This window comes from Sarcophilus harrisii, chromosome 1 (genome assembly GCF_902635505.1).
Source record: "Sarcophilus harrisii chromosome 1, mSarHar1.11, whole genome shotgun sequence".
In the NCBI taxonomy this organism is placed as follows: domain Eukaryota; kingdom Metazoa; phylum Chordata; class Mammalia; order Dasyuromorphia; family Dasyuridae; genus Sarcophilus; species Sarcophilus harrisii.
Genome location: NC_045426.1, coordinates 684,774,163 through 684,789,131, shown reverse-complemented (window position 1 = coordinate 684,789,131; position 14,969 = coordinate 684,774,163). Strand labels below are relative to the sequence as shown.

General features: G+C 44.4%; 1 protein-coding gene and 1 non-coding gene across 4 annotated transcripts in view; one reads left to right on the top strand and one right to left on the bottom strand.

Moving 5' to 3' along the window:
- The window catches only part of TCTN2 (tectonic family member 2), a 38,091-nt gene extending 27,203 nt beyond the window's left edge, over positions 1-10,888 (top strand). For all 3 annotated transcript variants that reach the window (XM_031948441.1, XM_031948439.1, XM_031948440.1), the window contains 5 exons: positions 1,620-1,726; positions 6,754-6,910; positions 7,301-7,426; positions 7,816-7,904; positions 10,130-10,888. In XM_031948441.1, the coding sequence (XP_031804301.1) occupies positions 1,620-1,726; positions 6,754-6,910; positions 7,301-7,426; positions 7,816-7,904; positions 10,130-10,251 (601 nt within the window). In that variant the 3' untranslated portion in view covers positions 10,252-10,888. The remainder of the gene's footprint in view (positions 1-1,619; positions 1,727-6,753; positions 6,911-7,300; positions 7,427-7,815; positions 7,905-10,129) is intronic.
- A 3,686-nt stretch (positions 10,889-14,574) lies between these two features.
- Positions 14,575-14,648, bottom strand: TRNAI-AAU. Its single transcript has one exon. It is a non-coding gene; the product is annotated as a tRNA-Ile (tRNA).
- Between the last annotated feature and the right edge of the window lie 321 nt (positions 14,649-14,969).

Sequence of the window (14,969 nt, the reverse complement as noted above, 5' to 3'; positions counted from 1 at the left end):
CTGAGCCCAGGGCCCCCATCCCGAAGGTGTCCAGCTCTACTTTAGACCTGACCATTGTACCCAGCTCAAGAACATGTTTTCTACCTATCTCTTCCTTTTCTGCTCACAAGCTATCATCTCATTTCCGTCCCTTATAGTCTTTCCCTTGAACTATTTCCAATAGTTCATAATAGATTGTTAATGAGCCTTCCTTTTCCCAGGCTCTCGGTTCTTATTAATCTATTCTTCACCCTGATGCTGAAGTCGAATTCTGGAGGCTGGGTCTGGTCATGTTACTCTTGTAGCTCAAACACCATCACTAACTCCCTATTGTGTCTGTGATAAAATAGCAGCAACTCCTCAGCCTGGCATTTTAGGTATTCCACAATCTGACTTCTGATTACTCCTCTCACCTTATTTCATGACTCTCTCTTTCATCTATCCTGTGTTAAAGCCAAACTGGGATTAGCCCCAGTCCCCTCATGCTGCCCTCCACTTTCTCAGCCTCCTTCAACTTCCTGACATTCAGGGATGTCCTCCCTGAATCCTCTCAGCTAGGTCCCAGCCAAAAGCGGCCCTTCTCCCATAAATCTTTTACTGACTTTCATAATCATTCTCACATGTATTACACTTCTTTGTGGGCATATTTCCTTTCTAAATTAGAAACTAAAGAAGGGCAGAGAGACTGTTGGCACCCCTGGTGCTTAATAGGGAGCTTCCACACAACTGGTCCTCAGGCTACTCGGTCTAGTGGGAAGAGCAGGAGGCTTTGGATCTCAAAGCCCCGAGTTTGGATCCTGCCTCTGACATTTTCTTGCTGTGACTCTGGGCCAGTCAACTAATGACCCACTTTAGTTTTCTTCTGTAAGGCGGGGAATAATAATACCTCTTCACCAGATTGTTTTAAAGAAAGTACTTTATAAAACACTATAGAAAGGTGAGTACTTTTCAGGGTCTCTTAGTCTATCAGTAGGGAAAACCGGCTGTCATCATCACCATCATCATTGTTATAATAACTGACATTGATATGATGCTTCCAGTTTTGCAAATCACCTTCCATATTGTTTTGTTTGAGCCTTAGAACAGCTTTATGAAATAAAGTGCTTCAGGTGTTACTATGTTCTTTTGACACATGAAGACACTAAGACTAAGAGAGATTGAGGGACTCACCTGTGGTCCCATAGGTGAGTGTTAGAGGTAGAATCTGAACTCGGGTCTTCCAAGTTTTAGAAGTCCAGCATTTCATCTACTATACCAATGTTTCCCAACTCAGGCGATGAGAAGTCAAGGAGGTTCAGGAAATTTTTGGGAAATAATATTATCTTAGTTGAAATTAGTTAAAATATTTTACTTCTTATGTGCATATACAAAGCAGACTCTAAAATCCCTTTCCATTCAGAATTTCAAAGGGTTGTGGAGAAGCTTATTTGAAAACCTCAGGTTTTCTGGGTATATGGATTGGCAAAGTTGGAGATTCTCTGGAAATCTCCAAATTTAGTTCTGCTAAATTCTTCTCTGCAGGAAGAATACTTAAGATATTTCTTATGCAAGTAATGATTAAATCCAACACTTAAACTAAGTAGATTGGAGGCCAGGGTCCCTTGGCTCCAAGATAATAAATCCTTTAATCTCTCTTACAGGGCAGAAGTTATGAACAGACTTAAATCATTAGTACAAGCTACTCATGTGGCCAAGAAAGGCAACTCAGACTATGGGAACATTCAAGATGGCTGGTTGAAAATAATATGTAAGTTAAAGCCTCTGGCAGTTTCTATTTTTCTGGCTGTCCCCTATACCCAGAATGTTCTCTCTTTGATCTCTACCTCCTGGTTTCCTTGACTTGCTTCGAATCTCAGCTAAAATCCTACCCTCTGCAAGGAAGCCCTTTCTAATGCCTCCCCTGCCCCCTGTTCAATGTCTTCTCTCTGCTAATTATCTCCAGTTTATCCTGTCTATAATACTTTGCTGTTTCTTTCACTAGACTGGGGAGGTCCCTGAAAGTAGGGAATAGTTTTACCTTTTTTTTGTATCCTCAGGACTTAGCATAGTGCCTACATATAGTAGGTGCTTAATAAAAGCAAGTCAGAGTTATTAAAGTGGCATGTGAAATAGTGTAAATGTGTGAGCTGCCATTTGTAGCTTCCAAATCATGCTTCCTTTGTACTTTGTGTAGCCAGTCACTTGGGATAGACAAGGCAGTTACAAGCCAAGACTAAAGTGAAGGGAGGGTTGGTGTAAGAAACTTTGCTTGCAAATGATTGCGCGGTCTGAGGCTGCCATGAGACTGAGATGCAACGAGTCAATTCTCTGCCCCTTGTGCGGATTTAGCCTCATAATTAACAGCAAGAAGACAGATTTTCTGTCACCCATGCCTGGAACCGTTGATTACAGTAGCAGGAGAATGCTGCTGTGGATGTCTATTTGCCTTGGCAGTATACTTTCTAGAGACGTCCACATTGGAACTAAGGTTTCTGGAGCTAGATCAGTGTCTGGGAGGCTCTGAAGGAAAGTATAGGAGAGAAGAGGCGTTAGACTGCCGGCCAAACTGAACCGCTACCGAGCATTGCGCTGACCTCCTTGTCGTGAGTCATGTGAAACCGCGCAGCATCCCGGCGCCGGGCCGAATTGCTTCTGTGTGAATTGTCTGGGGACGATTCTGAAGCTTTCTCGTCAGAATAAATACCCGAGGTCTCATCTGGACCTGAATTGCCAAGAGTTCAAACTCTGCTGTCGAAGGCCCAGTCCTAGTGGCCTGGCCACGTAGCTCTAGTGCCCTGTGCACATTTGCCTTAAAGACGGTTTTGCAGAGACCTGATACAAGGCGAGCCCACGAGGAGATCAGAAGGAGAGACACAAGGGCACCTCAAGGTCTCTCTGAAGAACCTTAGTACTGATCGTGCGCCCTGGGAGACCCTGGCATGGGATCGGCCTGCGGGGCAAGCCCTTCCCGAGGAGGGGCTGCGCACTGGGAGCAGAGCAGAACTGCTTTGTGAGAGGTGCAGAGTTAGACTTCTGTCTGGGACTGGCCTGTGGTGGGGCCTTCCCAGCCTGGGTGGTCTGATCAGCCAGAGCCAGACACGCCGTTCGTCGACCCCAACGTCGTCATGTCATTTGTGCTCCTCGAGCACGGAGGAGGAATAACACCATAACCGCCGATTATTCTGAGGCTGATGACCCGGCCCGCAGATGGTTCCAGGCTGGAAAGGATCCTGGGGCCAGGCGAGCCTCCTAGGACATGAGCGGGCGCTCTCTTCCCTCTCTGAACAAGTGCCCAGAGACTTCCAGTGAAGGGTAGCCCACCCCCTGGGGACGCAGCCCAGTCCATTTTGGAGCAGCCTCATCCTTAGAAAGTTCTCCCTTCTGCCAAGCTCCAGTGGGCCTTGCATGTCCTTCCTAATGGAAAGGAATGAGGTTTACATTGGCTGGTTTTTCCTTCCCCGGCACTTTTGGGCTCCCGTAACAGCGAGTACAGCCAGTGGCCAGTTTGGAGCTTGGAGATTACCAGGGATTTTGGTTGCCCCCACATCTTGTTTGCCAGCAGCTGAACAATGGGGAACAGACTTTGGAATGTCTTACTTTAGAACGAAATCGAGCAGAATAAGGTGGATGAGGTCTTGATGGTGACCGTGATGGCACCCACATCTGTTTGCCTGAGAGCTTGGGGAACGGCTCATTTGTAAAAGGGACCTCTGAGCTTCCTCCCACCTCTGGGTACATGACTCTAAGTCACTCTCCTTCTCTGGGCCTCAGTTCCTCATCTGTAAAATGAGGGCATTGGGCTAGATGTGATTCTGTGATCTCATGAACATTAGAGAAGCAAGTTCTCATGACAGAAACTCTGAAGCCCTTGGGACAGCTGCTGGGAAGACCCCCACCACTTAAGAAGGTCTGATCTCTTTTGTACAAAAACTATTGATATACAAGATTAAATAGCAGAGAGTAAAGGAAGAGAGCAGGAGCTCAATGCTGTGCCCCTAGGATGACACATTGGGGGACCAAGTATCTCCCAAGACATTTCTAGAAATTCTTCTCTCCCATAGTGCTTTGACCTGGCCTTGAAGATACTTATATGTTGTCCTATGGCTAAAAGAAAAACGTAACCAGACAAAATCCTTAAATGCACCAGAATGAATCTTGATAGAAAAATCTAGAAAAAGTCACAGAGAGTCATTTGTCCATCCCACCTCAGTACAGGGAAATAGACAGGGAGGATTGTGGACAGTGTGGACAAGGTTGAGGCAGAAACATGCTTCAGGGAGCACTTTACCCGGATTAAGCGGTATGTTTGGCCAAGGGGAGGTCACAAACCCATCCAGAAGCACCACTGAACCCATCCCAGGTCAGTGTGCCAAGGACAGGTGCCATCTGACTGCTCACTCTTGGACCACAGATCTAGGGCAACGTGAGAAGGGAACCTGCTTTTAAGGAAGGGAGGCCCTGAGAAGGCAGCAACAGGAAGGCTGCAGTTCAACCCCTAAGCTCAGAGCTTCCTATAGTTAGTCAAGGTTATAGAATACGAAGGTGCAGGAATCCTAGACCAACGGGAAGCCTGTAATTTTGCTGCTCAGAGCCAGCAGGGCTTTCCAATTGACTGATAAGGATGGAGTCCAGCAGCATCTACTGTTACACAGATCCACACCAGGTAAGAAACTTGCTGTGCTCAGACTACTGGATGGCAATCAGATTTTGTTGTGATCAACCACTTTAAGAGTACTAAGTGCTTGCAACTCTCCAGCCTGAGGTGTCCCTGAGATCTTGGAATAACACAATACTCAGTACTCCCAAAAAAGCAGCAACAGAACCACCCCAGACTTTCTCTCCAGAAGTGCACAGAACCCAGCCCGAATACCAAGTCTGAAGTCAGAAAGTAAGCTGAAAGAATGAGCAAACAAGGAAAGAACCTCATCATAATGAGCAGTTACAGTGGTAGAGATGCTCAAGACATAAACACTGAAGAGAATGATTCCAAAACATCCACAAGCTTAGAGAAAACACAGGGTAAGCATAACCTTGACTAGAATTCCTGGGAGAAATGAAACAAGAGTTTAAAAAAAGATCCCAATTTTAAAAAAATAAATGGAACTAGAGCACTTGAGGAAAACATTGGAAAAGAAATGAGAGCTTATAGAAGAAAGAATATACATACATACATACATACATATAAAAACAAATACATTCATACAATCCACATGAGATTGTTCCATGCTTGTTTGTCATTTGTTTCTTTGATAACATCATCCTTCTTAGGTCTAAGTCTTTCTATCTTTTTCTAAACTCACCAGCTCACCATTTTCTATGCACAGCAATATTCCAATCTTATACTATCTAGTTGTTTTGAATAGTCTTAAAACAGTATTAATATGGCTGATTTATAATGTAGTTTTCCTAATTTTTTACTCTATTGATTGAATCTATTTCAACTTTAACTTTGAGATCAGTGATTACTATCCCTATTTTTTCCTAATAAATTCTATTATTATTATTATCATTATTCATATGTATCTCTTGTTTCCTATTCCTGTTAACTTTTCTACTTTAGGAGTAAATCTGTGATCTGAGAGTGGGCAGGAGGTGACCTGCTAGCTTGCCTTGTTATTACTTAACCTCCTCCCTATCCCTACTCCTAACCACTCAGGATCCTTCCCTTATACTGTCCTGCCCCCAACTTTTTCCTCCCTCTTTATCCCATTCCTGTTAATCTGCACACTCTTTTATACCCCATTTTATCCTTTTCCTTCCTTTTCTTATTTCTTTATAAATTTTGAAGAGTTTTATACCCTTACACACTTTTTTCCTTATAGCTCTTTTTGAAATGGCAAAGAAAGGGAGCCTGAGCATGCTCATACATTGGGGAATGAATGAATGAATAAGTTATGATTTATAAATAAATAAATATGATTTATTGCTGAGGCAGTTGGTGGCACAATGGAGAGAGCCCTAGGCTGGGAGTCAGGAAGTCCTAAGTTCAAATCTAGCCTCAGATACTAGCTCTGGGATCCTGGGCAACTTCACTCTGTTTGCCTCAGTTTCCTCAACTATAAAATAGAGATAATAATAACACTTGCATTCAGGATTATTATGAGAAAAACATGAGATAATATTTGTAAAAAAATTGCTTATTTTAGCTCCTGGCACATGGTAACTATTATATAAATGCTTAATTTTTTCCCTCTTAATGTAATTATTGATCAGGATTCCAGAGGACTAGTGATGAAATGTAGAACCCTTCTCCTGATAGAAAAGTGAAGGACTCAGAATGACACAAATATTTTTTGGAGTATGAGTAATGTGGACTTTTGTTTTGACTGATGGGCAATGAGTTTTGTTAAAACTCATTTTTTTGTTTGTTTTTCTTGTGTTCTAAGGGAGGAGGGAGATGGGGAGTAGTTGGGGTGGAGTGATGAGGAGGGAAGTATCAGCTGATAAAAAACAAATAAAACATTTTTTAAAAAATTAGTGCATAGCTTCCAAGGTTGTTGGGAGGTTCACATGGAATAATGTACATAAAAAACTTTTCAAACCTTAAAAAAAAGAAAGAAAAGAAAAATGAGACTCTAGTGTACTGCTCTTTTCTATGAGATCTATATCAGAAACTACTGGCAGAACTGAAGAGAGTTCTTTTTTTCAGTATCTTTTTTTGTAATGGATTACTCTTTGTTTTAGTCACTAATGGAAATTTTGCTGTCTCATGGTTCTGGATCCAATTTAAACTACATTGTAGGAAAAATGTTTTGAATTATTCATTCTAGAAGACATAATTTATTGTTCTTACAGGGAGAGATACACATTTTCCTCAGGAAGGGCCCTATTTTATGGACATAAAAGGCATCTGCCCTGATGTGCCTGCCACGATGACTATCCACTTCCTTATTTCGAATAGTGGTAATTTGGAAGGGATTCCCCAGGATGTGATACTTGGTGCAGAGGTCAGGTAAGCTCCTTGGGGCAGTGCTAAATTGGAACAAGAGGGAGATGGGTAGCAAGAGCCCTGAGACCTCAGAGCCGCTTGCAGTGATGAAGACAGACTTGGAAGTGGGATGGGAGAACATCTTTCTTTGTTGCAATGCTGGGTGGTCCTGAGTGACTCAGTCCATTGGCTTTGTATTGAAGGTATATATTGTAATGTAGGTGCATGATCTGCATGGGATTCCTAAATCTAGAAAAACTTAATTCTCGGGATGATGAGGGCCTGCTTGCTTTGAGATAGTAGATGTGAAATGGAATGAGAAGGCCCCCAGCCACCGCCCCAGGGCTAGTTTGCTGGTGGTGAAAGTCTGCCTGCTGTGACATGTAGCTTCATCACTGGGATTTCTTTCTTCAGCTTTTCTTCTGTCACCTGGCAGTTCCACTGTGGGATCACCTGTGAAGATAAACCTAATCTTTTCCCGCTCAGTGTCTCAGTCCAGTTTATTAGAATACCTCCTCAACTGACCCAGCCGCTGACAAGGTAACGGCCACTTGAATATTTGACAATATTGGAAATGAAATCATCTACACTTTGCAAATGAAGATAGATCTGGGGGATAGATTATAGTGGGAATGGCACCCGAGCCACAGAAGTCTAGCTTCCAGTCCTTCTTCTGGCTCTGTGACCCCGGGAAGGAGTCATCTGGCCTTTCTGCCTTCATTTACCTCCTCTGTAAAAAGGAGGGATTGGGCTGGGGATGAACTGGATGGACTCTGAGACCTCAGCCTGCTCTCAACCAAAGCTCCTGTGACCTTATCAATCCCCTCTAGTTCTGGGATCCTTTGACCCTTGGGCGCCCTTCACTGTGGGGATGGTGGACTCTGCCTCGGCACTGTTCCGGCTTTGCCACTTACCGAGGTGTCTTGTAGTTTCCAGATCAGCCTTGCAAACCGTGACTGCACCAACAATGAAGTCTGCTGGTCAGAGCTTATATTCCCCTTGAGCAAGTATTATCAAGGTAGGGGAGAGTTCTAGGCCACATTATGGGCTTAGCTTTCTTTCTTTAATTAGCTGAGTGATTTAGTCTGCTATGGTGGGGAGGGAGGTCAATCAACCATTCTCAGGATATTCAGAAGCCCACTGTGGTTTGGGACCTGTGGTGGCTAACAAAGGCAGGTATCTCATTGGGGTAGAAAGAGGAGGGTTTCATCTGCATTTGCAGTTTTCTCATTTAAAGTTAAGGAGTAAACAAACACACACTTAGTGCCTGTAATGGGCCAGGTGATGGGTGAGGCTCTAAAAACATAAGGAAGAAAAACTGGCTCCTGCCTTCACAGAGCTGATATTCTATGCGGGAAAATAACCTGCCCCCAGAAATTAAATTTTGTGTGTATGTATGACACATACACAAATATGGGGATATATTTGCCTCACAGTATTATGTATGCCATATATACAGTATAAAGTAGTTTTTGGGAGGAGATATCAGGTGTTCAATCAGAACAGACATCTGAGCTCAGCCCCAAAGTTGAGGAGGGAGGGTGTCCCAGACCTTCAGGGCTGTCTGGGTAAAGTCATAAAGGGGGAGATGGAATGTTTGATTTGAACTTGTAAGGGATGAATGAATATTGTGCAGGAAGCCTAGCAAAGTGAACTGGAGACAGTTGCAAAGGGATTTAAAAGCTCAATGGAAGAGTTGGTATTTTAATCTGGAAGTAATAGGGAGCCATAGGAGTGACTTGAGCAAAGGAGAATAGTTTTTAGAAGCCCTACTGAGCAGTTGTGTAGGGAGTGGATTCCTGAGAGAAGAAACTTAAGACCCTGAACAAGGGGTGGTCCAGGGGCAGAAAGGAGACATGCAATAGTGGTAGAACTGACCATCAAATGTTTATGTGAGGACAAACCCAGGGATGACTAGGAGGGTGCTTGAGGGGACTCTGCAAACGGAGGAGAGTTAGGAAAGGGGTTGGGCTTCGGGGAAAGGCTATGATGGCTCTTGTTTGAGACGCCTCCAGGATGTCCAGTTTGGTGCAGGGAGGGAGAGGAGAGACTGAGTACTGATGGAGAAGAGAAGAACCTGGATAGAGCCCTTAAAACAGCCTTAAATAGGGGGTGGAATGTGAATAATGATCCTGCAGACTGAGCATCGGGGGCCTATTGGAATGGCAGCCAGGAGAGGTCTGTCACCAAATCCAGAGAGGAGACACTGTCTGGGAGGAGGGGGACAAGCAGCAATGGCTGGTGCTGTGAAGTCAAAAAGGATGGAAGGCTAGCTGGTGCCATAGGGTGTAGAATGATGAGCTTCTGACACTTCTAACAGAGCGACCCCGGGCCCGTCACTTCATCCTGGTTGCCTCAGTTTCCTTGTCTGTAAAATGAGCTGGAGAAGGCTTTCTTGCCAAGAAAACTCTAAAAATGAGGTCACAAAGAGTTGGACACAACCGAAAAATGACTAAACAACAAAACAAGAAGGAGGAGGCCTAAAAGGAGGCCATTGGATTTACCAATCTAGATTTCATTGTCGGGGCTTGTAAGGAATAGTTTTAGAAATATGTATCACCTTGAAGATCCAACCTGCTAGTAAGAGGAGGGTCTGACCCATCCTGGGGATGGGAAGAGGGAAGGTGTGTGCTCCAGAAGTGTTGGGGAGGAGGGGTGTTCAGCCGTTTCAATCATATCTAACTCTTCAGTACAGTTTTCTTGGCAGAGATCCTGGAATGTTTTACCATTTCCTTCTTCAGTTCATTTTAGATGAAGAAACTGAGGCAAAAAGGGTAAAATGACTTGCCTAGAGTCACACAGCTAGAAGTATCAGAGAGGATTTGAAGTTAGGAAGAGGAGTCTTCCTGGCTCTATTGCCTCAAATTTCAGTGCTAACAAAAATCTTGTTGTAGCACTCAGCTGGAATGGAAAGAATTAATTAGCACCATGATCTATGTAAGCACAATGGAAACTGACTTATATTTAAGGTTTTTGTTTTTTGTGCTTGTATCAACTCATGTCATGCTGCCGAGAGAGCTGCCCATTTATAAGGAGAAGAGCGATGGGGGACCCCGGGATCAGTCTCAGTTGGGCCAGGGCAAATGGCAAGGGTTTGGTTGAGCATTTATTTCTTTGCCTTCTTCTCTTCATTTGTCTATATTTGTGTTTATTATTGAGAGCTTCTCAGGAAGCCTCTTCTTTTCCATTGAGCCCCAGAGCTCAAGGCTCAGAGTGCGACTGCTGTTTGTTTTCTGGTTCCAGGAGAGTATTATTATTCCTGCCTGGCCAAAAGCTTGATGCTGGTCTTCATCTTCAGCTTGATTATATTCATCAGAAACCCGTGGATCAGAGAGCACATGATTTGGGGCTTATCCGTCTTTTAACTTCTCGTGACTTCAGAGAGCAGCGGCAATCTTGTGGTCAGGATTTGGGACCACGATGGAAAACTTCTCTTAGTGACACTTTTCCTATGTATTTTTGTAAAAAGGTGGTATTTGTGAATAGTCAGTTTGTTTTTAAATGCACTTGCTCAAAAGGCTGGCCGCCAGCCAGTTAATCTGATTTTAGCTGCAGCAACTGTAAGATACTAGCTTCTGAGAGGGACGTGGCTCCCAGAGGGGGTTTGATCTGCCCCAGTGGTAATGACACTTATACTGGGAGAATCACAAATCCTGAAAGGGCAGAAGCCAATAGAGCTGTCTGTCATTGGTGGAAATCTTAGCATCCTCAAAGTGATGTGTCCAAGGCTACACAGTTTAGCATACACATTAATAGAGTTGAGACTAGGACCTTAAAATAAAATGTTAAAAAGTGTGAATTATTGAAAGAGTTAAATATGTATTCATAAACTGTAAATGTATGCTTACGATCAATCTCCTTGAAGAACTTCTTGTTTTAAGTCAGTAAGAACTGATTTCTTTTTTTCAAAAATACACTTAGATTTATATCACTTTACCAGATGATCTTTGGTTTAAATAGATTTTTGTGTACTATGAATAAATTTTTTTCTTTTTAAGAAATTATTCTTTTCTCCTTCTTTGACATCCTGTTTATCCTGCAAAAAAATAGCTGACATTTATTCAGTGTTTTAAGGTTTGCCAGATGCTTTCTTTTTATTGATCCTATGAGACAGGCAGTACAAATATTATTTTATTATATATATTTTTATATCATAATATCATATGGGTCAGAGAGGCCAAGTCTCTTTCTTATCACTGAGCTATTAATAACAAGATTATACAATGATCAATTCTGAAGGATATGGCTGTTTTCAACAATGAGATGCTTCCAGGCCAGTTCCAATGATCTTGTGATGAAGAGACAATCTGCCTAGGCTTAATCACTGAATGGGTGTTGCTTCAGTCAATCAGACCTGTTGAAGTCCTTAGCTTCCCACCACCTCCAGGGCCATCTCCAGTGGTCCTGATCTTGTGTCTGACCCCTAGACCCAGATGGCTCAGGAGGGAAAGTGAGACAGATGACTGCACAGCTCTCCCTCCCTCACATCCAGTTCACTTGCCTGTCATAGTCCTTCCCCGAGGTTGTGGTCCTCTCTGAGAAGGACAAACAACAACCTCTGATCTGTTGCCAGTCTTGCTGTTCCTATTTCCAGGACATCTCTCCTATCTTTCCTCCCAGACTCCTCTGTTCAGTCCTCACCTCTCACCTGGATTATTGCAGCCTCCTCCCCCACGCTGAGCTCCCGCTGCTGCCCAAGTCTTGTTCTTAAGGCACAGGCCTAAGCGGGTCACTGCCTTCATGAGCTCTGGGGGCCTCCTCTTGCCCCAAAGAAAAAAGGCAAACTCCAGATAGCCTTTCAAGCCCTTCCACCCTGGCCCCAACCTGTTTCTCTAGATTTATGATACATTCTTTCTTTCTGCTTGGTGCCTAAGCTGGCTTTCTTTCTGCGCTCACACACACGGCTCCCTCTCTGTCTGTGCCTAAATGTGCTCACTTCTCACTTCTGCCCTGGGACACCCACCTCCCCCTGCAAGATGTGGCGGCCTGGCTCCCGAATCTCCCTGCTCTCGTCCTCCTCTTGGCGCTCACACTCATAAACAGAGAACCTCGTCTTCCCCGTTCAAGGGTCTGCTCTTTGGCTGTTTCCATCGTTGTTTTGGTGACCCCGGCATCTACCCTGTGCCTGGCCACAGAAAGGCCTTCATAAAAGCTTGTTGCTTAAAGCGACCATGTTTATGCGCCGGTGAATCCTGCCTTAAAATAAGGGGCACGCATGGAACAAGTGCCTGCCACTGGCTTGAGTTCACAGAGCAGGTAAGCCGCCCTTGATGAAATAGCAAGGCCCGAGGAAGGGACAGGAGCATGGCCGTGTCAAGCCCCCACCATGGTGGCCATCTGCTTTCAGACCTTGATGGAGACAGCCCAGGATGCTGAGCCCCAGTCTCGGGAAGCAACAAAGCTTCCAGTCCAGTGCTCTCCATCATCAGCCTGGGAAGGACAAAGGAGGTTCACAGTAGGGACTTTGGAGATGTAAATTGGCAGATGCTTGATAAGCTTCTTTCCTTCCCTCCCTTCCTCCCTTCTTTCCTTTTTTCCTCTCTCCCTCCCTTCTCTTTTCTTTCCTCCATCCCTCCTTTCCTCCCTCCCTCCTTTCCTTCTTCCCTCTTTTCCTCTCTTCCTTCCTCCCTCTCTCCTTTCCTTCCTTCCTCCCTCCCTTCTTTCTTTCCTCTCTCCCTCCCTCCCTTCCTTACTTCCTTACTTTCTCAAAGGGAAGAACTTAACAGATTAAGCACATATTGATCAGAGACTGTTAGCTAAAGTAGATCAGGCCTATAGGCCTCAGTTTCAGTTTCTCTAGAGTCACATGATTTTAGATAAGGCCTGGACTGCATTCCATTGTCCAAAGAAGGGATTACGCGGCCCAAGAAGCTGTGTATCACCTTGTCTACTGCATTCCACTGACCAAATAGGGGAATAAAGGTGAATTTGGCTCACAGACCAGGAGGGGGTCCGCTTCTCGAGGTGCTAATAAATAATTCTGCTTTCTATGAGTGATCTCCGAGTAGTCAATTTGGGTAGGTCTTTTTGTCCCAAACACTCCCTGCCTCCTTTCCTCCTTTCCTTCCTTCCTTCTGCTTCCTGGCCCCCTCAGTCCTCCATCCCTCCATCTTTCTCTCTCTCTCTGCAGAGATTTCTTTTGAATTCCAAGTGAAGGTCTGATAAGAAAAAGGCTTATCAACTGCCTGGTTCTACTTGGGCAGTCTGAGTTGTTACATTTGTCTACAGAGATAACCAGTGTTATTCCTGAGAAAATCGTAGCACCCTAAGATGGAAAACTGTAAGGGACCACAGAGAATTCCAGCACTATTATTCCCGCCCCCTCCCTTGAGTTTTAACATCACTTTCACTTTCAAATATACTTCTTTCCTTACAGATTTCTTGCAATAAACAACAAAGCCAAACAAAAAACAAAAACCCTAACACAAGCTGGTTCTAACCAAAAGGGTTCAAACAGATTATGCAATTTTCTATACCCATAAGTCTGTGAAGAGAAAGGAAAGCACAGTGAGATCAATACTAATACTGGAAAGTATAAGTCAGTCAGTTGATACTCCTCTCTTACCTCCACTTCCCTTTATGTATAGTCTTTTATTAAAACCTAAGATCCTTAAGGGCAGGCAATATCCTACCTTTTGTGTGTGTCATTTCTATTGCTTGGCACAGTGCCTGGAACATAGTAAGTGCTTAATAAATGCTTTTTTGCATTCATTCATTTATTCATTGTTGATTGGTCTTCACTAGGATTGAGCTTCGTTATTATAATATCACAATTTTCTTTTTTTTTATACTATTTACTTTGTTGTGGTCATTGTGTATAATGTTTTCCTGCTTGCTTCACTCTGCCAAATACAAACTTTTAATTTAATTAATTGAATTAGTTTTCATGGTTATTAAACACACAGAAATCCACTATAGTCACATACGAACATTTCAGTTCTTTACTGTCCCTATATCCACTGTTAGTTAGGAAGATTTTTAGGGCTTGATTTTTCTTTTTTTGACTCCCTTGGGGGATATATGCAGAGTATGGGCACCTCTGGGTCAATTCTAACATTTTTAGTCACTTTCTTATCATGATTCTAAATTACTTCCTACAATGGTTGGGCCAATTCACAGCCCCACCAACGGTGCATTAGTGTGCCTGTCTTTCCACAGCTCCTTCAACACCGAAAATTCTCACCTTTTACTGCCAATTTGCTGCAACTGTTTACATGTCCCCGGGAGAAGGAAACTGAAGCCCAGAGAAGACGGGTTACTTGGCTAAGGCAGAAGGCAGAAAACCCACACGCAAAACAAAACAAAACTTCATTCAAAACTTAGCCCGCACAAGTTTCAAATGAAGTCCTCCTCATCCCCACAGTTAGACTATTTTACAGCACTTTATCCCACCTTACTCCCCACCATCCCACTGCATCCCATCCCATCCCATCCCATCCCACCAACTTAAAATGAATTTAACATGTGATGAGCTTGAGTTCACTTTCCCCGCCCCCATTTTCCCAGGGAAAAAATCTCCGAGCCCGGGCCGACAGCTGTGGAGCCCCCTCCTCCCCGACCGTGGGCGCTCAGAGCGATTCCTCGTTTTTTCTTTACTTTCCACGCGCTTAGTGAGAGATCCGGGAGGCGAGGCCAGGCGCGGAAAGCTCCCGTTCGTAAATCTGGAAGGAACTTCGCTAAAACAACCGTGGCCCGTACGGGGATCGAACCCGCGACCTTGGCGTTATTAGCACCACGCTCTAACCAACTGAGCTAACCGGCCCTGAGGGACTCGGCTCGCAAAAGTCCTTTAGAGCTGCCGATGCTCTGTAGTGCGCGGGCGGGGACGAGCCCGCGGCTCATTGGGCGCCGCGTGCTCCGAGCCCGGGCTGGGCTGGCCTGGATCCAGCCTCGGCTCCCAGAGCCCGCCCTCGGGGGAGGGGTCCGCTTTCCCCCTCCCCTTAGTCGCGTGCCGGGCGGCTCTCCGGGTTTCTCCTTTGAAATCGCTTCGGTATTTATTAAAACACACACACACACGCGCGCGCGCGAAACAAAACAAAACTTTAAAAGTTTATCTAAAACTTAGGCCGCAGAATGTATGCTC